This window comes from Sardina pilchardus, chromosome 14 (genome assembly GCF_963854185.1).
Source record: "Sardina pilchardus chromosome 14, fSarPil1.1, whole genome shotgun sequence".
Classification (NCBI taxonomy): domain Eukaryota; kingdom Metazoa; phylum Chordata; class Actinopteri; order Clupeiformes; family Clupeidae; genus Sardina; species Sardina pilchardus.
The window spans coordinates 13,230,704-13,255,703 of record NC_085007.1 but is presented as its reverse complement, the minus strand read 5'-3'; the positions used below and the strand labels follow the sequence as shown (position 1 = coordinate 13,255,703).

The 25,000-nt window shown below is 45.1% G+C and overlaps 2 protein-coding genes across 10 annotated transcripts in view; one reads left to right on the top strand and one right to left on the bottom strand.

The window, feature by feature from the left end:
• The window catches only part of strbp (spermatid perinuclear RNA binding protein), a 117,534-nt gene extending 102,753 nt beyond the window's left edge, over positions 1-14,781 (top strand). For 3 of the 6 annotated variants that reach the window (XM_062554202.1, XM_062554203.1, XM_062554205.1), the window contains exons 14-19: positions 2,381-2,554; positions 3,136-3,270; positions 4,722-4,862; positions 5,584-5,713; positions 6,342-6,392; positions 14,066-14,781. In XM_062554202.1, coding sequence (XP_062410186.1) covers positions 2,381-2,554; positions 3,136-3,270; positions 4,722-4,862; positions 5,584-5,713; positions 6,342-6,392; positions 14,066-14,160 — 726 coding nt within the window. In that variant the 3' untranslated portion in view covers positions 14,161-14,781. Of the gene's footprint in view, positions 1-2,380; positions 2,555-3,135; positions 3,271-4,721; positions 4,863-5,583; positions 5,714-6,341; positions 6,393-10,865; positions 11,618-14,065 lie in introns of those variants that run through there. The other 3 variants (XM_062554207.1, XM_062554208.1, XM_062554206.1) reach the window with 3 other exon arrangements.
• Positions 14,782-21,636: 6,855 nt separating this feature from the next.
• LOC134100785 (rab GTPase-activating protein 1) overlaps positions 21,637-25,000 on the bottom strand; it is a 110,475-nt gene continuing 107,111 nt past the window's right edge. For all 4 annotated transcript variants that reach the window (XM_062554198.1, XM_062554200.1, XM_062554199.1 and 1 more), the window contains one exon: positions 21,637-24,494. In XM_062554198.1, the coding sequence (XP_062410182.1) occupies positions 24,372-24,494 (123 nt within the window). In that variant the 3' untranslated portion in view covers positions 21,637-24,371. The remainder of the gene's footprint in view (positions 24,495-25,000) is intronic.

Genomic DNA, 25,000 nt, shown 5'->3' with positions numbered 1-25,000 from the left:
TGTGTGTGTGTGTGTGTTGGAGTTGAGGGTGCAGTGCTGCAGGGGGTAGCAATGTTCTCAGCCTTGTGGACTTTGTAGACGAGACAGAGTGCAGTGCAGCCAGCGCAGCACAGAGCATTAAAGTACTGTAAATGAGAGGATGCTCACTGGGGCCGAGCTGCCTTGCTCTCTGCCCTAAGGGAAGCCCACATCTCTATAGGCAGGGGTGTAGTGGGACGCGGGGGTACGCCGTCCACCCACTTCTCCTGACGTGAGATATAAAAAAATAACCTACAAAATATAAAATAGCCTACAACATAAATGTCAAACCGGAGCTTATTGGCAATGAAATAACCTGAATAGGCTATATGAGACATCTCAAATACTGTCATATTGGGGGGGGGGGGGGGGAGTGTGACGTCACAAATAGCGTACCCTCACTTCCCCACTACACCACTGTCTATAGGCTCACAGTCTCACACCATTGCAACTACACAAGCCAAACACCACAGACTAACTTTTTTAAAACAACAAGAGCAACTATCTAACAGAGCAACACCGCTAAATGGTGTTTTAAGCCCCCACCGTCAACTTCAAAGCAATGCTGCGACCGTCGACTTCAAGGCACCTAACCCTAACCGTAACCCTAACCCTAACTCCTTGCCTAACCCTGGTGCTTTGTTTCCATGCACCGCTGCCTGGAAGACGACTTAAAACGGGTTCAAAACATCAAAAGGCTTATATACCTTCAGTTTTGTGCTTGTTTGTCACATCTGTATGGTACGATTTGACTGCATCTTTTGCAGTTCCGGTCTTAAAAGATTAAAACTGCCTCCGGGGTTAAACGTGTTTTTACCAAAGCGCGTCCTCAGAATGAACTGCCAACATGACAATCAGCATTATGAGCCTGTTCTTCTGGAGATCCCTACTGCGTAATACGCGTGATACAGGTGTAATCCAGTGCGGCAGGACCTCTATTGGAAGTGTTTGGAAGAAGCCTTGCGTGGCTTGATTTGTGTTGCAAGGGCTGTTTAAGACTGTCAGTCATGATCGCCACAGTAGATGGAGATGCCATGGTGGTTGGTCATAGTTAGAGTGATGGAAGAGTGTAGAGGCTGTGTGTGTGTGTGTGTGTGTGTAGTGTGTGTGTGTGTGTGTGTGTGTGTGTGTGTGTGTGTGTGTGTGTGTGTGTGTGTGTGTGTGTGTGTGAGAGAGAGAGAGAGAGAGAGACAGGGGCATGATACACATAGCATACAGCCTCATCCACATCTGTATGGAACGCTCAGATGCACACACACACACACACACACACACACACACACACACAGATCCTTACACACACCGGCGGGGTGCAAGAAAGGGCCAAATCCGTGTAATCCCAAAGTCGTTGTGAACAAAGAGGCTCTCTGGAGCACAGAGCCGGCATAATCCTCTTTCCCCTCGGATTGCCATAAAAGGCCCAGCCCTGCGCAGAGGCCGGTGCCCATGCCAATGTGGGTCAGACGGGCACGGTGACGGGGCGGCGTGGGCACGCTCCTGAGAGCAGCGCACTGCCCTGGGACGCGCCGCTTTGAACACACGCACACACCACGGCGTGACCTGCTGCACCTGATGCAGAGAGGACGCCACCGCGGCTGCAGGACTGTGTGTGTGTGTGTGTGTGTGTGTGTCTAGGGGTGGTTTGCTGTGTGTGTGTTTGTGTGTGTCTATGTCTATGTCTGTGTGTGTGTGTGTGTGTGTGTCTAGGGGTGGTGTTAGCTGTGTGTGTGTGTGTGTGTGTGTGTGTGTGTGTGTACATGATATGGAACCAAAGTGGCTGCCCACATGTGTTAGTGAGTAGAGGTTGTGTTCGTCCATGATACTGAACTGCTCTATTGATTTGTTATTACTGGAGTAGTCAGCTAAATGTATGACTAGATGATAAATGCAAAGGATGATATTTAAGCCCCACTAAACGTAAATCGTTGTTGTGTGAATCAAAAGAATTCTCTCTCTCTCTCTCTCTCTCTCTCTCTCTCTCTCTCTCTCTCTCTCTCTCTCTCTCTCTCTCTCTCTAAATGTGTGTATCTGGGCTGCATCATGATTCTCAGGCTGCAGTAGCGTGTGTGTGTGTGTGTGTGTATGTGTGTGTGTGTGTGTGTGTGTGTGTGTGTGTGGGGGGGGGGGGGGGGTGCTGAGCAAGTGCTGTGCTGTGCTGTGGAAGGCAGATGTGTTGGGAGATAAAACACTTTGGTGATCTGATCTCTCCAATCTATCTCTCTCACTCCCTCCCCGCTTCTCTCTCTGTCTCTGTCTCCCTCCTGCTGTCTTTCTCTACTTCCTCCTCTCTCTCTCTCTCTCTCTCTCTCTCTCTCTCCCTCTCTCTCTCTCTCTCTCTCTCTCTCTCCTTTTCTCTCTCTAGGTGCTGCAGGCGATGGGCTACCCCACAGGTTTCGATACGGATCTGGACTCCATGAGTGCAGATGAGAAGTCCGACGGGGAGGGCAAGAGCGAGTCGTCCACCAACTCAAGCAATAACACATCGCACTCCACAGACAGCTCCAACACACTGGAGGTACACACACACAAACCGGAGGTACTATGAACACACATGCACATACATGCACATACATGCACGCACTGTCACGCACTGTCACACACATGCACACACAACTCTACAGACAGCTCCAACACAGTGGAGGTACACACACACAAATCAGAGGTACATAAGCACACACAGTCCACAGAGAGATTCAACACACGGAGCACACACAGACGCACACACACACACACACACGTGCACATTTCAACATGCTGGAGGTACATACACAGAAACACACATACAGTATCCCACTCCACAGACAGATCCAACACACTGGAAATAAACACACACAGCACACATCTGATGTGCATACACACTCACACACTCAAATGCACACACACGGTGCTCACTAATGCATCACTGATGTACTCAGTTGTCCATGCAGACTCCGCCACTGCACATGAAGGCCTAGTTTAGTGTGTGATAAGTGACTGATCAGCTGTGATGGGGTAGAACAGCAGCTGTGGGGGCTTCAGGCAATGAGCTCTCACTGTGTTTATGTCTTTTTATCATACTGATGTCTCTCTCTCTCTCTCTGTGTGTGTGTGTGTGTGTGTGTGTGTGTGTGTGTGTAGGTGAGAACTCAGGGCCCCATTCTGACAGCGAGCGGTAAGAATCCGGTAATGGAGCTGAACGAGAAGCGCCGAGGCCTCAAATACGAGCTCATCTCAGAAAGCGGAGGCAGCCATGATAAACGCTTCGTCATGGAGGTAACACACACACACACACACACACACACACACACACACACACACACACACACACACACACACACGTAAACATTCATACATGCAGGTAAACACACATTGTAAACACGCACAAACGAACACACACACACATAAACATCCATACACACAGGTAAACATGCACACACACACACACACACACACACACATACACACATATTCACAAAAACACACACACACACAAACAAATGATAGCATAAACAACCTTGCATTCTGTGTCACTGAGGTTACACACACTCTCCGTAGAGTGGTACAGCTACCGTATCAGTTACAGCCGTGAATGTTAATGTCATTAACTAGGTCAGATCAGTATCTGTTTACTGACCCTCTGTGTTGAACTCTGCCGTGAGGTGACCGAGAGCACCAGCACTGAGCAAGACACGCTCTCAAACGATCCATCAATCAATCGGTCATCTATCAGTTGGTCAATAGCTTAACTGTCCTTTGGGGAAACGCGTAGTGTGTGTATAGGATACACGGCAGAAATGAGACACAAAGCCTGTTTCAAATGTGGTAAACAATGGCAAAGAAAGGATTGCGTAAGACCTATTGAAGCACGTTGAACAGACGTCGAATTTATAACTTTACAATTACAGAGCACGTCCCCCTGACGGCCTTTCAGACCGTTAATGATGCCGAGGACTTCTAATGTTTGGCGCAATTACCCCTTTTAAACAAGCGCATCTATTATGAATTGGCATCGATTTTGCCATAGGTTGCCTAAGGGTATGTTCACACTAAGCGTCTTTTTCTCAGCTGCCGGCGTCCGTTTTACATTATAACCCTATGGAGGAGACCGTGTTTTCAAAAAAGTTACCGGCTTCTTTTAAAACGCGACTGCAACCGTCTTTTTTCTGCAGCTCGAAGTTGAGAAAAGTTCAACTTCTGGCAGAAAAACGCCTTACGTCATGCTGTCTTTTTTACAACTGACCAATCACTAGCGGATTAACGAGACCTGTGGTTTCCCATGACAACAGGTAAAAAATGGTGAAGGTGACAGAACATCGGTCGAGAGCGGTCGAGAGACTCGTTTTAGGTTTCTGAGCTTTTGGGAAATGTTTGACATGACTTCACAACTTTGCCATAACATACTAAAAGCAATAGTCAACCCCATTTTTTTCTTTCGCGATATTTTGTGTCCACACGTACGTTAGTCACTTTGCCTATCGCAATAAAAACGCTTCCGGCTGCTTTTGGAATAAAAACGCTGGCAGATTCTTTTTTCAAGATGAGAAAACGGTCTGCACAACTTCTTTTGTCAGAAAAAGACGCTAAGTCTGAACGTACCCTAAATGCGTATATAAATTCAGGTTTGTTACAGGGAGATGCAGATGTTGAGGCCCCACACTATGCCTGTGGTCAGGTGGTGTTGTTTTATGGCATGTTCCCGCCCACTGACGTGCTGTGATTGGCAGGTGGAGGTTGATGGGCAGAAGTTCCGCGGCGCGGGACCCAATAAGAAGGTGGCGAAGGCGAGCGCAGCCCTGGCAGCTCTGGAGAAGCTCTTCTCCGGCCCCAACGCCGCTGGCAACAAGAAGAAGAAGCTCATCCCTCAGGTAACACACACACGCACACACACACACACACACACACACACACACATGCAGACACACACAGACACACAAGCACACATGTACACACATACAGACACACACACACACACACACACACACACACACACACACAAGCACATATACTGTACCACACACACAATTTAACACCACAGATACTGTACAAAAGATTGGCACCACAGTGCTTTTTAGCCATACCAAAGTCTCAGACACACGCATGCATACAGTCTTTGTTGCCCTCTGGCTCACACACACACACACACACACACACACACTTGCTGCTGTTCTCCATGTCCCTGCCTCTGCATCCGATTAGGGATCAATGACCCGAGCGGCGGACTCGGTCTGTCCCCAGCCACTTGGCCCCGCTCAGGCGATCAATAATTCATTCTTGGCAAGCAGAGATCCCGATCAATAATCCATGCTCTTACCTTGACGACAAGCGGTGGCGGCTCGATAGGCCGATACACTCATCAGGCCCAGACCGCCGCAGTGACCTTCCTCACCCACTAACAAGATTAGAGCCTCTGCTTGGACGCGCAGTTTCATGTGTCAAACGCCACCTGACTTTGTGTTTAATGGAAGTGTGTGTGTTTGTTTGTGTGTGTGTGTGACTGTGTGTGTTTCTGTGTGTGCGTGTGTGTGTGTGTGTGTGTGCGTGCGTGTACGTGTACGTGTGTGTGTGTGTGTGTGTGTGCATCCTCAGAGTAAAGGGGCCATTGCGGCTGCCGCTGCTGCGTCTGCTGTGGCGGCTCAGGCAGTCCGGGGTCGAGGCCGAGCCGCCCTCACGAGAGGAGCCTTCATCAGCGCCGCCGCTCCAGGATACGTCACGCCAGGTGTGTGTCTGTGTGTGTGTGTGTGTGTGTGTGTGTGCGTGTGTGTGTGTGCTTGCGCATTTGTGTCACAGGTGTTTATGTTATTGTTTGGGCATATGTTTGAATGGGGATATACATACTGGCTTGTAAATGGGACTGTGTCTGTGTACAACTTCAACTGTGGATCTGTTTGTCTTATCAGATTGACAATCATACAAATGAAGAGATAAGATTTAATTATATTAAGTATTTCATTTTTAATGAGATGATGCCATTAATTAAACCTGCTTTTGAATCAGAAATGTAAATACCGCTTATTTGATAGAACTCAAAGTAAACAATATAATCTCTGTGAATATGAATCTGCAGGTGCAGAGTGTGTCTTTGTGTGTGTGTGTGTCTCATGAACAGACAAGGCTTGTGAAGATATGTGTATTCAGTAGCTGTGTGTGTGTGTGTGTGTGTGTTTGTTTTGTACATTATTCTAATTTTTCTGTTCTGTGATATTTGATTGTATGTGATTTCTGGGGAATTCTGAACATGTGTTTTGTCATTTGATGGCAGGCTAAGTAATTGTGTGTGTGTGTGTGTGTGTGTGTGTGTGTGTGTGTACGCGTGTGTGTGTGTGTGTGTGTTCTGGTGCCTGCAGGCTTCGGGACTCCGTACGGGTACAGTGCAGCTGCAGCAGCTCCAGCTTACGGTACGTACACACGCACACACACACACACACAGACAGCCCTCTCCTTCCTCCCTTCCTCAATCTAGGGTTCTCAATCAATCCCACAACCCCCCACGGCTTAAAGAGACGATGCCATGGAAACCGAGTCTTCCAGTTAGATGGGTCCAAATTAAGAATCTGGTTCAAAATAAAACACACGCACAGAAATCAATGCCTCTATAATCAAATAGACTAACGATTCAAAAAATAACACGAAAGCGATGCTAACCTCTTGGTTCTTGCGGTAGTTGGAGCAGTGGACCGAGCTTGTGCTTGCCTGACCAGAGGGGCAGTTTGTGGGCTCTGCTCTGCCCTGGACGAGGGTCCTCAAGCCGTAATGAGCGATGCTGCGAACAGCCCAACAGATGTCCCATTCAAAGCATCTGCACGTCGGGGTGGGGTGCGGGGGGGGGGGGGTAAGACATGGGATGTGGTGGTGCCGGTGGGGGCGGATCAGTGCCATATATACACAAGTAAACAAACAAGCTTGCCAAAATACAGATGGACACACACACACTCACACAGAGTTGCTTATGAATTGTGAATTACAGTAGCATATAGAACTAGAAAGTATGCCGAAACAAGAGATATTCAGTATCTTTACCTCAATACAAACGGCTGGCACGTTTGAAGAAACCCTTATTAATTGAACGTACAGTAGATATTCCCACAATTCACAGACCTTGCCTGGGGACACTTGGGGATCATAGATCACCAAGTCAACGCAGTGCACATTTACACTTGATTGTACACACACACACACACACACACACACACACACACACATACATACTTCATAAACACAAACATGTAGACCTCTCAAACTCTTAAAGGTATATGCACAAAATGTGTGTGTAACCTTGTATATTAATCTTTATTTGAGCCACTGCACAGACATGGAGCATCTGTAATTATTTATCTTGGTTGTTGGTCCAGCATAGTGTAGCCATGACAGTGTTTGGACATGGAAGTTTATGTTGGATGTGGACTGGTCAGCAGTCCTAGCAGCTGTTGTGTGTCTGCAAAAGTGTGCCTGTGTGTGTACACAAATGTGTGTGTGTGTGTGTGTGTGTGTGGGTGTGTGGGTGTGTGGGTGTGTGGGTGTGTGGGTGTGTGGGGGTGGGTGTGTGGGTGGGTGTGTGGGTGTGAGTGCGCAGCTGAGCCAAGTTTGAGCTTTAAGCGCCAGACATGGATATCATAGTCTCTTTCATCACTGCCCAATAAGATCAATGCTCACTCACATCCACTGCAAAGCTACACCAGCCAGCAGGGTATGAATGTGCATACACACGCACACACACGCACACACGCACACACGCACACACACGCACACACACACTCCCTCTCCTATCCTCTTTCTTTCAAATATATACACACACACACACACACACCCACACCCACACATACTGTAATGACTCATCCACAAACATGCAGTACATGTATACCCACAGACACATTCTCACTTACACACATACACAAGCATTCAATAACTCACAAGCATACTTACCCATATACAGATGCAGACACACACACACACACACAGGGCTCTAATGTGTATGACACACGATGCGCTATGCAATAAGGTGATGCTATTCCGCACAAGCTAATGCTAATTTAATCACTCTGCATATACATCTCGCTAATTTAATGTCATGCAGCACTAGATGCAAACACTAGTGGATCAATGCTTAGACAAGCAACTTCTCAATTCCTTTAAATTCACACCTTTTGAGTGAAACTTCTAGTTATCATAGACGACAGTCTCATTTAAAATCAACCTGTGTCTTGTTCCTCTAGATGTACAAATAAACCGCTGCAAATTACTCAACAGATTTCTGCTTCATTGCACTCTGACGTGCTAACAAATGAGCAAATATTGGTAATGCTGCCTGTGTTCCCACAGCACAGTAGCCTTTAAAAGTTTGTACTGTACATTCTTCATACCCACAATGCAATCATGCACAATTACTCATACTTTAAAATCTCTCTGCCTTGAAAGTCATAATAATAATAATAATATATTCACATACACACTTCCTTGCACATACACAAAATGTAAACATGCAAGCTGAGGCAAGCCCTATTACCAAAGAAAATAAGGACACACATACACTTACATACGCTTATTACGGTAACACCCTTTAAAAATATGCTGAACCCAATACAGATCTTGTGTATGTGGTACTGGGACCCCCTTCCTTCACCAAACCCCCACCCATCTCTGCCGATATTTTGAATGAGTCTTACTGTATGTGCAGGGGTTGACTGGGCGGGGCTGGGGTGGGATTGGGGCTGGTGTAGGAGGGATGTAGTAGGTTGAAGGGGAGGGGGGGTGACATATTTAAGGTGGAGGCCCCATTTTACTGCCCCAGGTGGGTGGAGAGGGGGGTGGCTGGAGTCTTTTGGTTGCCCCAGGTGCCCTGGTCTCTGCCTGCTACATAACGAGAGGTTCTTAAGCAGCCCTCCTCTCCCTGTCACCCAATCTCATCCTCAATGTCTGCACGACAAGAAGAAACGTCTGGGCTTACGGCTGTCGAGACGACAAAGTGTCCAGTGTTGTTTCTGGAGAGAAAATGATTATGTAAAGGCGAATGAAATAAAGATCTGATAATAATAAAGATCTTGAATTTCCCCTTGGGGATCAATAAAGTATCTATTTATCTATAAAAACAATGAGCTGTGCGATGAAAGAGAACAGGTCGACCCCTGGCAGAGATGTGTGCGTGCCATGAGAAAAGGACAGAGCTGTTGCATGCCTGGTGCTCTCTCCCTCCTGTCATGGTGCCCATCGTGACCTTTTGACCTTTTGACCTTGTGTTGCTGCTTTGTGATTTGTGGAAGGACAGACCACGTCAGTGCACTGTGAGGAAACACCCTAAAAGCAAAACGCCAAACCCAGCTGCCCAGAGAGGGGGCTACAGCCAACCCCAAACACACACCCACTCTCACACACACACACACACACACACACACACACACACACGTTTAAGCACAGCCACTCTCACTCACATGCTACAAACATACAGTACACACTCATTCACTCACTCATGCATTGTGAGCACATACACATTATTTTCTCTCGCTCAGTTACACGCACACACACACACAAACACACACAGATTTACAGGCTACAACCACAGTTTTGTCATGATGAAGGCTCCACATAAAGTACCAGCAAACAAACCAGCCAATCACAGCCCCCACCCCACCCTCATTCTCTCCTCCTTGTACACCCCCGCCCCTCCCCCCCCCCCCCACACACACACACACATACCCCCTGATGCAGTGAGAGCGGTGGGAACCCAAAGGTAAAGGGGCGCGCAGACACCTGGCTCACGTCAACCAATCAGCATTTACCTCCAGCACGTTACCAGGCAGCGCCTACTGTAACCTTGGAGCCAGAGGTAGAGAACACAAACTCCGGAGTCAGGAAGTTAAAGTCCTGCCACGTGTTGGTTCTACCACTACACCGACCACAGCTGATTTCTCTGATTAGCTGGCGTGGCTGAAGAGTCATTGAAAAATGTAAAATTTAAAAATATGCTTATAATCAACTGGTTTTGTGACAAATATGTGGTAGGACTCTGACTTTCTGAAGCCACAGTTTGTTTGAACAGGTCTGGCATGGTTGTGGTCTGGCTGTAGTTCTGATCCAGTCAGACCTGGCTCTGGAACCACCAGGACTATTGGCCAAGAGTCAGCTGGTACCCGGCTTCCCACAGCTCAGAACCATCCCTTAATCTTTGTCAGCATCACAAAGATGTCCTCGATCACGCTTTTGAGTTCAGTTGAACACGGCTAGAAGTGCCATATAAGTGACACTCAAAAAAAAATCCTTTTTTCCCCCTTCTGTCGATGTGTTTGGTTCACAGTCGCGATGTTCATTTTTTGTGTTTGCATGCATTGGGGAAGTGTAGGCTCACTTCGATCATTTCATTAGTAGCTAAAGAGAGCTCTTCATTAAGCTTTTATTAAATCAGGTGCTCTCAGAGAGCCACGGTGATGCATGCAACCACTAACACGAAATTGTTACATTTTTAGAAATGGAAACAAGTTCACAGTGATTAATATCCGACTCAGAGTTAAACCTCGACATGCACAGCTACACATGGAAATGATTTTGATTTTCATTCATTTAAGTAATGAATGTGTCTACTCTCCTTCCTGTTCTGCCCTTCACTACTGAACTCTCTCTCTCTCTCTCCCTCTCTCTTTCCTTCTTTCTCTGTCTCTCATTCACTCACTCACTCACTTGCTCACTCACCCACTTTTTTCCCTATTCATTTTGGGCCAGAGAGCTCATTACAAATGAATGATATGAGGCTTAAATTTGCCCTGGTGTGGCAGTGCCACAGCAATATAAAAACATATTTCTTTCTTTTTGTTTTTCTCTCATTTTGTTTTTGGATGCTTTTAAGCTGGACTTATGTGGAGTGCTCTTCTCTCCTCTCCTAGGTTTACCCAAGAGAATGCTTCTGTTGCCCGTCATGAAAGTCCCTGCCTTCCCCGTCCCCCATTACTCCTTCTTTTAGCTCAGGAGCCCACCAAAAACACACACACACACACACACACACACACACACACACACACACAGACGTAAGCGCACACACACACACACACACACACACACACCAAAAACAAACACACACACACACACACAGAGACACAGACTTGTACCCAGCACAAGGTCAATGAAGAGAGGATTAGAAAAAGTCCTTTTATTTTTATTTTGTCCTCATATCCCCTACCATATCATCGCACACACGCACACATACACACACACACACACACACACACACACACACACACGCAGGTGTAAAACGAAGATAAGACACGGGAGAACAGGGGATTATAAGGACTTTGAGCAGATGATTTGTAAAGTGCTTTTTTCTTTGTTTTTGTTCTTTTACTGTTTCCATCTTTTATTGATATACATGCAGGTGTAAGTTCTTTAAAAAAGAAAAAAAAAAGACTTGAAGGATTTGTACTGTGAATCGTTACCTCATTCTCCGAGTGTAAATTATACCAGCCTTTTATTTTTGTCATTTTTTTTCTATAGGAGGGATTTAGGCCATGTAATCTGACAGACACAATCTCTGTAAAAGTGACAGGCGCTGTGTTTAAGCTGTATAGGTATAATGAAACTAATGTTGACAAATAATGGTAATAATAATAATAATAATAATAAACCTTTATCTCCTACCACAGCTGAGGTGCTGTCTGCTTGTGTGTCTGACTGCAGCCGTAGTATTGTAGTGATAACAGGTGGTCACACCACTGTTAGCGACAAGGTCACATGGGTTTTACAGGAAGTGATGTCACTCAAGCATGGGTATTTCCTGTCTCTGCTGTCCAGTTTCTATTTTAGATGACTTGAAGTGGCATAATTTGAAAATGAATAGCCGATCATAGGCAATGACATAACTTGACATCATGTTTAATAGTGTAGACATAAGACTACTGAAATCGTCCATGTGAGCAATATCTCAGGTTAAGAGTTTACCCAGATCATGTCAGTCAGGAGAATGAGACTGATTCCCCTGATTTCAGAATAAATGAACAGTCCTCCACCAACTCTCTGACCACACACACACACACACACACACACACACACACTCACTAGGCATCTGCTATCCTCATTCACACGGCTATCAGATATGGCTGGTTAGTTGGCTGGTTCACAGTGTTCCTCTATCTGTTCTTTGTCAACATCCATTTGAGATTAACGCACATACACATACACCAGCAAACCAGAAACCCAAACTCAAAACTACCAGAGACGACACAAAGCCATGTACTGGAGAATCGAAAGCAGCAACAAGGGACCCCTATGGAGACATTGCTACCTAATTGTTCTTGTTTTAATTTTGTTGTTATTTTGGTTGTTGTTTGGTTGTTTTTGTTTGTTTTCTGTTTGTTCCTCCTCTTGGTGAGTGTCTCTGTTGTGGTCTGTGTGAGTCGTGTCCCCTCCCATGGGGCCAGCACAAGTTCACTCACAGCGTCTCGTCGTCCACACAGTCCCTCTCTCCATTTCCGTCCTCTCCTCATCCTCCTCATCATCATCTTCGTCCTCCACCCAAGCCAACTCCTTCCTCAGTATACCACTCCTCACAGCTAACTCCCCCACCCTTAGCCATAAGAGTTAAGACCACTGAGACTCTTAAATAAATGTACCAAGGTTTGACATCAGGTATTTTCTATTTGCCAAGACATTAGGTTAGATAAAGTTAGGCCATTCAGGTTCAGAAGATATTAACTATTTAGAGCCATTGGTTGTCTCTGGCCGACTTGCCTCTTGGCTTAGATATTCAGGATCAATATTGATTATGCAGTCAAGGCTGTATTGGTCCTTCCCAGGATGTTGAGGTTCAGCTCTTTCTCTGTAGACGTCATTAGTTCTGTTCCCCTTCACAATTGTGTCCACGGAATCATTAGTTATTTTCCCCTGTAAGGCACTGGGTCTGTCTCCTTGTATGTCCTGCCTATTAAGGCCTTGTTTTCAGAGACTCCTCTTCCACTTGATGTGTTCAATTATCCATTAATTGAGTATGTATTCCATTGTGTTCCATTGTCCTTTGGGAATACATCCTCAAGTATGGTACAATGGAATATGTCCTCAGCAGACAATGGAGTGCATCCTCAGTGGACAATAGAATGCATCCTCAATGGACAATGGAATACATCCTCAAGTGAAATAGGAGAGGATTTATTCCGTTGTCCTGCATACATTGCAGAGTCAGTTGTGGGTAGTTTTCAGAAAAGGGGCTCACTGGGTAGGTCCTCAGGTTCTGCTGGGTTCAGAGAGATTAAACAGGGCAGAGAGGTAGGATGGAGGAGGACTCGAGGAGGGATGGAGATTTTTGGCATGTGGAGTGTGGCTCTATCGAGACGGGACAGAGTTTTGTGCTGGCCCATGGCAGGGACAATGCCATCACTGACGAGAGAGAAAGAGAAAGAGAAAGAAAGATCCCGGAACCCCCAAAGTCAGTGTTTCCATAGCAACCGCTCTTTTTTTTGGTAGGGTCACAGTGGATTGGTTTTTCATATTCTGGGGGATGTCCTTCCAGTACTGGAAATAGCCTGCCCATACTGACTTCCACCTAAATAGCACACGGCTAATGGGTGGCTCCTCTCTCTCTTTCTCTCTCTCACTCTCTCTCTTTCTGTGATGGCAACCATTCTGCTGAACTCTCTCCAAAATCACACTGGATTTGATTTGTCAGAGTTACATACTAACCACATTTGTCTGTACATCCAAGTTGCCACATAAAAAATCTTGTCCTCATAATGATCTGCCTTGTTTTTTGTTATTTGTTTCAATTTAATCTAAGGAATGAACTACAAGAAAGTTCTGTTTTGGAAACCTCTCTTAGCTCCTTAATTTCACCTCTTGAAATTATGACATTATCATTTTGGTTTGATTTTGTCAGAATTGATAACCGTGCAACTTCAGTTGTTGTTGATGTCTATTAACCTTATAACGCCTGGTGCAATGAAAACCCCACGTACAGCAGAAAGAGCAGAGACCGTTAGACTTCCACAACCCCCCCACCCCACCCCACCCATCCCTCTTCACCTCCAACCAGAGTGTGCAAGGCTGCCTCCCACAGGGCGCGTCAGTAATCACAGTCTCTCTGCTCTTCTCCTCACTGTAGGTGGTCTTTTCATTGACAATCCCTTTTACCAGCCTCGGACCATCGCACCCTTTATAATTCACTTGGGTCCTCAAGATCTCTTCTCTGACTTCTAGAACCATCAGGTTGTGTGGCTCTAAAGTGTCGCTTCTGCCCTCCCCGGTCCCGACAAACCGCCCGCTGGCTGCCTGCATCACACAGGGGCGGTCAGACTGCACACACACACACACACACAAACATTCTCTCTCTCTCTCTCTCTCTCTCTCTCTCTCTCTCAATCTCCGTCTGTCTTTCTCTCTATCTTTCTCTCTGTCTTTCTCTATCTCTCTCCTTCTCTTTCCTCTCCAAGAAAAACTCCCTCCTCTAGCCGAATTCTCTGAGCGAGAGGGAGTAAAACTGTGAGAAAGAAAAGAGAAAGGACACGACTAAGAGCAATACTCTTAATTTGACACTTTGGGTTTTGGCCTCCCCCCCACCCCCCCCTCCTGGCCCTCGGCCCGGCCTGACGTGGGACCTCTGCTCCAAACCGAGGCGGCTTCGGCGGACCGAGAGCCTCTTTGACTATAGCAATACTCCTCCAACTCTTTGGTTTGGGGGGCTCAAAGCTTGACCTTGAAAGACGTGAATGTTCGGTTGAGTCTTGCCCGATGTCGCACTGCTCTGCTTTTCTTTCTGTTGTCATTGTGTATATTCACTCCAGTGTATTTGTGTGGCTATACTATAAATACATGCATATATATGTATGGTATGTGTTACTATAAATATATATGTGTAGATATAAACAATGTACTTATGTATATATATACATATACATATAAATATTGTTGGTATAAATTATTTTAGAATTGCAAAGTGAAATGTACCCATAATCCTAGAGTATAGCTTTCTTCCAATTTTATATACACAGACTGAGCAATTATATCAGTGATGTGCGGACATGCAATATGAATCCTGTCTTAATCTACCTGTCCAAAGTAGATTAGTGATGTTTCATCACTTCCATCTCCAAAAGTGTACATCACTGTTCATCAGAGTGTGTGTGTGTGTGTGTGTGTGTATATGAGAGCGCTTGTTTGCACTTGTGCGCATGTGTGAGTGTTTTGAATGTCATATGCTGCTCCTGACTAATTTCACCTCAAGCATTCAACCTCCTGTCTGATATACCCATGGGAGACAGACACACACTTCCTGTTTTAGAAAACACTGTCTGAAAGCACACCCTGCCCCCCCACCCCCCTCATCTTTGGTGCATTTAATTTATTTATTTTTTGCACCATGTCATCATCTTAGTCCTGTCAGACGCACAACATTCACTCCCACCCATCTGTGTGTCCTGGACGACATCAGACAGTGAGGTAGTTCCCCCTACAACAACGCCTTCATTTCCCACCATCCCTCTGTGTGGACCATACAGTACACACACACGCACACACACACAGCCAACATAAAGCACAGTGAACTCTGCACACAAAATGGCATAGTGTTTGTGTCCTTTCTTCCCTCCTTCATTTGCTCTCTCCTCCTCTCTCTCTCCCCCCTTTCCTTGCCCCCTCTCATCTTCATCTTTTCATCGTCGTGCACTCTGTTCATCCCGCTCCTGAGAAACCAGCACATGGGCCAGCTAGCTCTGCCCTCCCCCTCTGCAGAAGCCTAATCGACACTAGGAGAAATCTTCAGGCTGTCTAATTAACAAAACAAAACAACAACAAACAAAAAAAAAACATTCAAAAATTCCAAAAATGTTGTATACACCACCCGCAAATATCACATGTCCTGCGTCTGTATATGAAAGTGAAATGGAGGAGGAGATTTCACTCTTGTTTAGCTACTAAATCCTGAGTGAGAACCGACTCTGGCCATTTTGTCCCTCTCAGCCCTAATAAACCCTTCGAAGAATGTAATTTTAGGCAGACTGGTGGTTTGCTCCAAAAAAAAATTAGGCTGAGGGAGGAATGTGTTTGGACTTCAGCTGAAGGTTTTTATAGCTCTTAAGGCAGAGGTGTGTGTAAATGTATTACGAAAATCCAGAGGTTGCCTCAGAAGTTAAAGCATCAGGTTCATATTACTGTACATGGTGAAAGAATGTGTTCAGGAAAAAAAAGTATCCCAGAGTTTATTCCTGACCTAATAATGTACACTTATTTTATGGTATGCCATATCCGTGTAGTTGTATTTAAATATTTGAGTATATCTATATAATAGCCTATACATTTATATATTCATATTATACATATATATATATTTAAAGATAATTGTTGTCCTGCTATATCAGAGGAGTTTTCCAGAAGTGGGATGTGACTGTGTGTCATTGGCGTGTGTTCCTCTGTGGATCAGTAGCTGCTAAAGCAAAGCCCCTCTGACGCTCAGTTCAGCTGGGGCTCTTTTGGAAGATCAGTCCTCACAGCCTTCACCAGAGAGACGATGGAACCGTGAGTCAAATGGAACTGCTTTCATGTTCTAGAATGAAAACCAGGAAACATTTGATTTGGCTCTCTTATTATATGCGTTTGATCCTCTCGGTTGATTTCTTTTACCCCTTTCTTTCTGTCTTTTTTTTTTTTTCTTTCTCTAATGTCATGAGCAATTTTGGAAACTCTTGAACCTCAAAAGACATTGCTTTTTTTGTTCCCCAAGAGGACAGAAAGGCTGCAGTCATTTTTGAATTAGAGAGGTGGGTAAGTCTGTCGTGGGTAAGTGTTGCCTGGATATAACTCTGTTGGTTTTTGTATGAGGGACAAGCCTAGGATCCAATCAGTAATGAATCCCCCTTACTGACCAAGACCCAGTTAACCCAACCCTCTTACCTCTCATTGTGCATCTGTGCGTTAACCATGCCAGCAGCAGTAGCCTGACTTCTCTCTCTCGCTCTCTCTGCATGTGATCAGACGGCCATTTTTACAAGGCCATCTGGGGTAGTTTCTACTCATCACACAGGGAGCCGCAACTGTAGCGTAGCTGTATTGTGTTCAGAGCATGGCACGTCATCATGAATGTAAAGCTGGAGTCTTCCATTCAGTACCCTTCCTCTGACACAGATCTGGCTCTGGTCTGGGCCAGGACCGGGCTGGATGCCAATCTAGCATGAGCAGCTATATATGGGGCACTTTGCTCTGTGCTGCTCTAAACTCATTTCTGTTACCAAAGCTTAAGGAGACGAGATTGTGTTGAAATGTTAAGCCATTATTGTCATCAGTTTAGGTACGAGTCCTAACTTGGCAGTGCATGGTGAACCCTTCCCATGGTCATCATTCATTGGTCTCAGGCTCCAAAGCACCTGCTGAAGGTTTCTCCTCTGGTTCAACAGCAACCAGGTGACCTGTGGAAACTGTTCAAGAGTCATGTGTTTTTGTTACTCACCATTTTAGTTCCCATCCCAAATCAAGCAAGCTTGGCATGTCTGAATCAATCAGCTCAAATCATCTGTGGCATTTAAAGGTTTGTTTTGGACTTCAAATGGCAATAAATGGTGACTAAACAGATCTCCCCCTATAAGAAACAATCCCAGGATTTCAGCCCAGCATTCAGGGAAGTGTGTGGTGACTGACAGTACACTGAGCAGTGTTTGGTGTGTCAGACAGGAAGACGTTTCAATTGGCACCCTGTCAGCAATACAAACTCAGGGCCACATTGCACCTGACGACCAGTCGCAGACGTGCCAGACACACTTTCTCAACCCTCTGACCCTTGATCCCATTCACTTAGATCAGAGATGCTTAGCCTTCCTCCTGAACCCCGTTCCCCCTCGCCCCCTGCCCTGCATAAAGTCATCTATCCCTGTTCCAAGCACACCTGATTAGACTCAGTGCTATTACAATGCTTAAGTTTTATGAACCTTTATGTAACCAGGAAGTCCCGTTATATTTAAAACTTTTTTTTTTCAAGGGAGACCTGAATAAACAAGTGGTCAATTAGTCAAGAGTACACCTTATAACCTTGTCAGGTACAGTATGTAGGGCAGAGGGCTCCCAAGATCCTGGATTGAGTACCTCAGACTCTGATCCCTCTGAGAGCTGGATCTCCTAACAGCTGCTTTTTGCAGAGATGTTGCACTCTCTCTCTCTCTCTCTCTCTCTCTCGTTCCCTGTGAGCGATTTACTATTTTGTGTGAGGCGGATCCATTCATCAGGCCACTGCTGGTGCTGAGACAAGGACCGTTGGCCACCGTTGCCACAGAGCTGTAAAGCTGATGAAAACATCTTTCAAGATGTTACGCTCCCCTCTCCCCCACTCACACTCACAGCAGGAGATGTGATTGCTTTTCTGATGGCCAGTGACAAGGGGAAGGTCTCCACTACAGGCGCTTGTCCTCCAACTCATGGGTGGCAATAGCTGTGATGAGGGAGAGGGTCAATTACTGGTGTTAGACTCAAATCTTTTCCCCATTTTTTTATTTTATGAACGTTTATTAACGTTTATTTTAGATTACAAACCACAGATCCATTCCTTGAGAAGAGGTGGTCTCATTTATCTCCAGTCTATAAACACAAATAACCTTGGTGCTGTCTCTATAAACAATAATGAAATTACACGTCAGTAACCTCATTGTCAGTTTATACGTTTATTAATTATTTTTACGAGGAATTCTTACATGCTGTCAAATCATGGAAGAAAAGATGATAAGGGACTTGGGTGTAAGGTTGCGTATGTGTGTTTGTGTGTGTCTGTCTGTCTGTCTGTCTGTGTTTATGAGTGAGTGAGAGAAAGCAATAGATAGAATGTGGAAATTCAATTTGCGAGGCTGGAAGTCCCGGTGCTGAAATAGCATGGGATCCTGTTTCGGCTTGAGCTTCACTACGGCTTGCAGTTGTGCTTGCTGGGCTGAATGTTTTCCTCATGCGCTGCGCCCTATCCAGCATATAGCCTATTTTAGAGACGGAAGGTTTTTTTTGTTCTTTTTTTTATGTGCCCGTTCCTTTAAGCAGGTCACACGCTGTGTGCTGGTTTAGCTGATCTAGGACTGCAAGATGTCCTCCATAACTATATCTCACAATCAGAGCTTTTTAGATTTGGAATGTACACAGCTCGAGTAGAATGTATAAACCTAGAAGAGCTATTTATTTGATTATTATTATTATTATTATTATTATTATTATTTATAAACACGTAAACAGATGCGTACAATGAATACATATATTATATGTATACATCTATAAATCTTTTTTTTTAAAAAAACCTGAAAAAAAAAATATCTTGTGTAACTTTTTGGGTCATTTGTGCCCACTTGTGTTTACATTGCTCCTGTTTTTAACCTTGAGTGGGCGGGTGACATCTTGAGCACTCCTGCAGAATAATGTGTAGATATGGCCCATGTCTTTTCTTTATACACACGGCAGGGTGGGGGGGGGGTTGAGGAACTGCCCAAAAATCTTCAGTTACCCATTTCACAATTAAATGTGACTTAATCTATATATATAAAAGGTATATATATACATATAATGACATTGTATTTAGATTTGAATTAATAAAGAGACAACATTCTCATGTGCAGTGGTGATTGTGCACAACTTCAGTGGGCAAGCTGTGCTTGAATAGAAACTATCTAAAGCGAAGGCTAGATAGATGTTTGCTAGATGTGGTAATGAATCTCAAATTATTTAGTTGTGAAAGCACCATGGTGGTTTGTTTGTCACTGTATTTGCCATCATTTATGCTTGAACAAATAAGTGCTGACTCTTTAAACATGTACAACATCCTTTTTTTTTTAATAAACAGTATTTATGAATACCCACCCTGTGATCGTTTGTGCTTTTTGTCTTTTTACACTGAAAAAGGTATGTGTGAGTGTGTGTGTGTGTGTGTGTGTGTGTGAAGAAGATAATGTAAGTTCTATGAACACCTGCAGTGGCTACATAGAGGGGGAGATGGTGCCCTTGAAGCTGTTCCTGGGACCCAACCTCCTCCAGATCAAAAACACAGCAGGGCTTCAGTGCCCGTGTGTGTCAGGAGGGCAAGGGGAGAGTGATCGGATCATGCCCACTCAGGATGACTGTCGAACTGTAAACATAACCCTTGGGTACTGGTAATGCAGTGGGCCGCATAGCAGGGCTACTCAATCCCTTACGCTAACATTATTGGTCGGCGTCCAACACATTTCACTCCAGTCCTCACCGTCTCAGCGGTTTGAAATGTAGCCTGAGAGCCAGTCTGTGGACTCTTTAGGCTGCAGACTGTGGGCTATAGGATGAACTGCCCGTCATTTCAAGGGTTTTTAGGTTACCAAAAGGCCACCTTGGACAAGACTAGTCATAAAGGACCGCAGTGACCCAAGTGTCACAAACTAATTTAGTGCCCTGAACATTTCCCTGGAAGGTTTTCATTCTAGAATACACAACTTTGGACTGTTAGGGGGTTAGTAGCTTTGACTAGCAGTAGTGTCTGAAGATGTACGCAACTGTTTGTTCGTTTTAAAGACGCACTCCCAAGGGGTTGGGTTTCGGCACGTGGGTTGCATTACATAGACTGCCCCCATGGCGGGCAATTCTACACCCATCGCGTGGGTCGTTCTCGAAGGCATGCAACTGAGGTGTCAGCTGGAGAGATGACAGGAGGAGACCCAACGACAAAACTAAGTCCCAGGTGTGCCGTTTAACAGGTCTCCACCATTAAGACGTGGATGTTTACACTGAGCACTGCAGGGGGGGTGGGAATTGAGGGAAAGAGTAGGAGAAAGTGTTACTGGGGAACGATTGACACTATCTTGGCAGGCGTCCGGTCAGATGAAAGGGAGAGAGGGGCTGTTTACGAGGTGGGCCGGGTCATCTGGAAAAACCATTTGGTGGCGACGGTGTCAGGAGCTCCGATGAACGCCAGAGCAGCGTCATGGAGCAGGCGTCGTCGCTAAACACAGTCGTCCCCGAGCTGAAATAGAACGGTGTCGTGCCGAGTGCGTCTGAACTGCTCATAAGACCGGGAGAGGGACGGAGCCAAGTCAGCGGTTAGTTTATGAAGGGGAGGGGGGGGAGGTGGAGATTCACCCACCCTGCGAACCGGCATGAACCTGCTTACACGGCTGCTGCACTCTTAAAATCCGGCCCGATGCGATCTCCGCTCCTCAGTTAGGGCTTACTCAGCCGCCCTCGCGCCATTCCACCCGTGGCCCGGGGGCTGTTCTGCCAACGGCCGATATTTTTAACCGTCCGGACAGGAGGCCAGCGCTGTTTCTCAGGGTGGCGCGGCGTTGCATAATGCTGACGTCCACGGCCCCTGAAGACGGGTTCCACAGGGGCAGGGAAATCGGATTCCGCCGTCTATCACACTCATGCTGGGTGATAATTTTACTGGCCTGCGGTCGTAATAAAAGTATAATCTCAGAGACTAGTTATAAATAAACATTAGGGATTACAGTTAATCTTGTGAGTCCAACTGATAAAGTGAGAGGCCTAAAGGAAATGAGGTGATCATCTTGACCTGGGTACACTATGAGAAATCAGATTTACCAAAGCTTTCAGTAAATGTAACAAAGGGAAATAAAAAATAATACTTTTTTTGTAATGATGTATATGACAATAAATGAAAATACATGAAATCAATAAATCAAATGTGCAAATAATCTGACAAAATTAGGCCTAAAGACCAGTCCATACCTCCAGGAGTCCACCCTAAATAATGTTTTATTCCTAATAAAATATGAATTATGCTTTACAGTACAGTGAGTAATGGAAGAATCTGCTATCAGAAGTAAAACTCAGATCTGAGATTGGGATAGTAGTCTGTTTAAGGTCAATTGTTTGCTGTAAGCAATGTAAATGATTAGGATACCAAACTTGATCATGATATTAACTGTGGATAGCTCAGGTGGTGTTAGAGACACCTTTCCCTAAGGAAATTTTAGTCATTTCTAGGGTGAATGAACCATGAATAGAGCCAGACCGTAACAGTAAACACACTGATATTTAACGGTCATGAAATTGGAAACTTTTTCCAACCATTGCATATGCATGAGCAAGGAGTCTGTGCAATTAGATGAACTGATTATACTGCTAACAGCACCTGAGTCTCCACAGGTAACTCGTTCCTGTCAATCACTCATCAAACAGAAAAGAACCAAATGAGATGGCAGGTGGTCATAGCTTTATATTGAAATCTTGATGTATACACAATGCAACCTACACTAGTACAATGTCCACACGTTGGTAATGTTGGGTGAAGGTACATTTTGGCATGGAATAGATGCGACAGCAGTTTCTGACATGAGACGGAAAAAAAAACGTCATTTTTTTTCTCTTGTTGCTGTTGAGCAAAAAAAAAAAAAGTAAAAAGAGTCATCATCTCTCTTTTTTTTAGACACAGTACAATTAGGCAATATTAGTACAGTTACCAAGGAGAGTAGAAATACAAAATAAACAAACAAACAAACAAACAAAAAAAACTTTTGTTAGGCTTTTTATGTACAAGTTGAAGACGGGCGACAGTGCCTTCAGGGACAGAACTCTGAGTAAGTCATCTCAGGCACAGGTGCTGCCGCTGATGACGGTGTCGGTTCCAAAGCAAGCTGGATCTCCCCCCCCCACCCCTTTATAAATATGTGTAAGGTGCAGCGACCTTCCCTCCCCACCCATTTTCAGTTCTCAAGAGTTAACACGCACCCATAATCACACACACACACACACTTGGACTCACTAACTCACTCTCTCTCTCTCACACACACACACACACACACACACACACCCTTCTCTCTTGTCTGCCTTCCTTCTTTTCTCCATTCGTCTAAGTTTCATCAGTACGTCTTTGTCCATCACGGGCTAATAAGTGCTGTAGATGATCTAAATCTGCAAACACGCGCACACACGCACACGCACGCACACACACACACACACACACACACACACGCCATCTTCTCTACACTATCTGTGGTAAGAATAGTTCTATCTCTTCTCCAGCCATCCTAAGCCAGTGGATCAGCGCAGCAGATACAGGTAGAACAGCCTTACAGCTCAAGATGGTTGCCCCTGTGACTAGTGTACAGGTATTATGCTGTATATGTTCATCGTTTGATGTATTCATCTATTTAGGTTTATTTAACAGGAACAGTGCACATAAAGAAACAACTGTTATTTCGCCAGAAATAATCAAAAAGGCTATTTTACATCTGCTGTCTATTTTTAAATTTGCTGTCCCTGGACGATGTTTGGTCATCCAAAAGGAGACAAAGAAATGTGTGTGTGTGGATGTGTGTGTGTTGTGTGTGGATGTGTATATTCCCCATATCAGTGCAGCTGTCTGGGTTCAGTCAGGAGGGGGAGGCCTGGAACCCACAGCAGAGGCGTGGAACCATGCTAAGAGTTCTGGAGTGCTGTCTGCTACTGATGGAGCCATGGCATACTGATGCTGCTATGGCGATGGCTAAAAATGCTTTGTGGGCATCGATCTCCTTTCACTGTTCTCTGGTCAACCTCATTACTTCAATTTCAAGGCTTCATCAAAGTACTTTTTTTCCCCTCCAACGGACTCGGTCAGCAAAAAAAAAATATTAGTTTGTTTCTTTTTTTTTTTTTTCCTTTCATCTTCCACAGCACAAACTTCACAATAAAAACAAAAATAACAACCAAAAAAAAACAAAACACTCATTTATACATTCTTCTGCATCTCTCACTCTCACACGCATACACACACACCCCGCATTCGGTTATGTCAGAAGAAATGAAAACGTCATCACTCAAACGGAAACAGTCTGTGAGGAGGGGGTGTTTTAATGCTCGTACCTTTGCTTCAGTTGGAGACGTACGTGTGTGTGTGTGTGTGTGTGTGTGTGTGTGTGTGTGTGTGTGTGTGTGTGTGTGTGTGTGTGTGTGTGTGTGTGTGTGTGTGTGTGTGTGTGTGTGTGTATCTGGTCAGCATCTGTAGTGCTGCTGAGGGAGTGTGTATGATCCCAGGTGAGGTGGCACAGGTGCTCTAGATAGCCCGGGCCTCCCTCCTATAACGCTGTTAAATATCAGTAGTCTAAAGATCCAGGAGTTAAATCGCTCTCTCCAGCATCGCCAACGGATCACTGGTTTGGTTAATTTTGAAATTTCATTTCCAGTCCCAATCTGACCACTACGAGCAATACAAGTTCATTTGTTAAAAAAAAAAAAAAACAATTAAAGAACGGAAAGAAAAGATGTAGAGAAAGACAAGAAAGCAAACGTGGTTGGTTGGTTGGTTTTCATTGCTCCTGGTCTGGTAGAGAAGGGAGGCTCTACAGACCAAAGATGGAAGGGGGGAGTCGGGGGGAGTCGGTGGGGGGGGGTTTAGGTAGGGGAGGTAAAGCAGTCTCTTTTCTGTTGTGTTTTTATTCTCCCTCGTCCCCTCCCTCCTCCCTGTGTGTTTGCATTCTCTGTGCTCTTGGTTAGGTGGTCTCTTTGCCCTGGGCTCCGGTCACCGTCTTAATGGAGGTCAGTGTGCGGTTGAACCAGGTCTTCTTGGCCGCCTGCACCTCATTGAGAGCAAGGCCCAGGTGATGCTCAAGGTCCTACGGGGGGAGAGAGAAAGAGCGAGACACAAGGTCGCCAATGTCATTTAGGATAAAGGCGGGTTCAATAGTTACACAAATAAAGTCTATGCCCATTAGAATCTGATTGTCACTGCAGTAGGCAATCCCTACAAGTACAACTAGTTTCCAAATATATCAAAGAAAATCTCAGGATTTCAGTCCTCTCACCTGCAGCAGGCCCATTCAAAAAGCCCATTCAACTTAATTTGCATTTGAAAGAGACACTCACTAAGTGACCCATTTAGTCTGACTTGGAGGTCCGGGGCCTTTTCAGGCACTTTGAGGCAGTCAGCTATACCTTGAGATTTTCCAATTTGTAGTAAAACTACATAACATTTTTAAATGTTCTTTTTACTTATATGGAGCCAACCGTTGTTTTCAAGGTTCAAACTTCAAAAGTCTTAGCTCGATATATTTATAGTGTCTTTTTTACCTTTGAAATTTAACCTTTGAAAATCGTTTTTTAAATAGATGTGTTTACACTG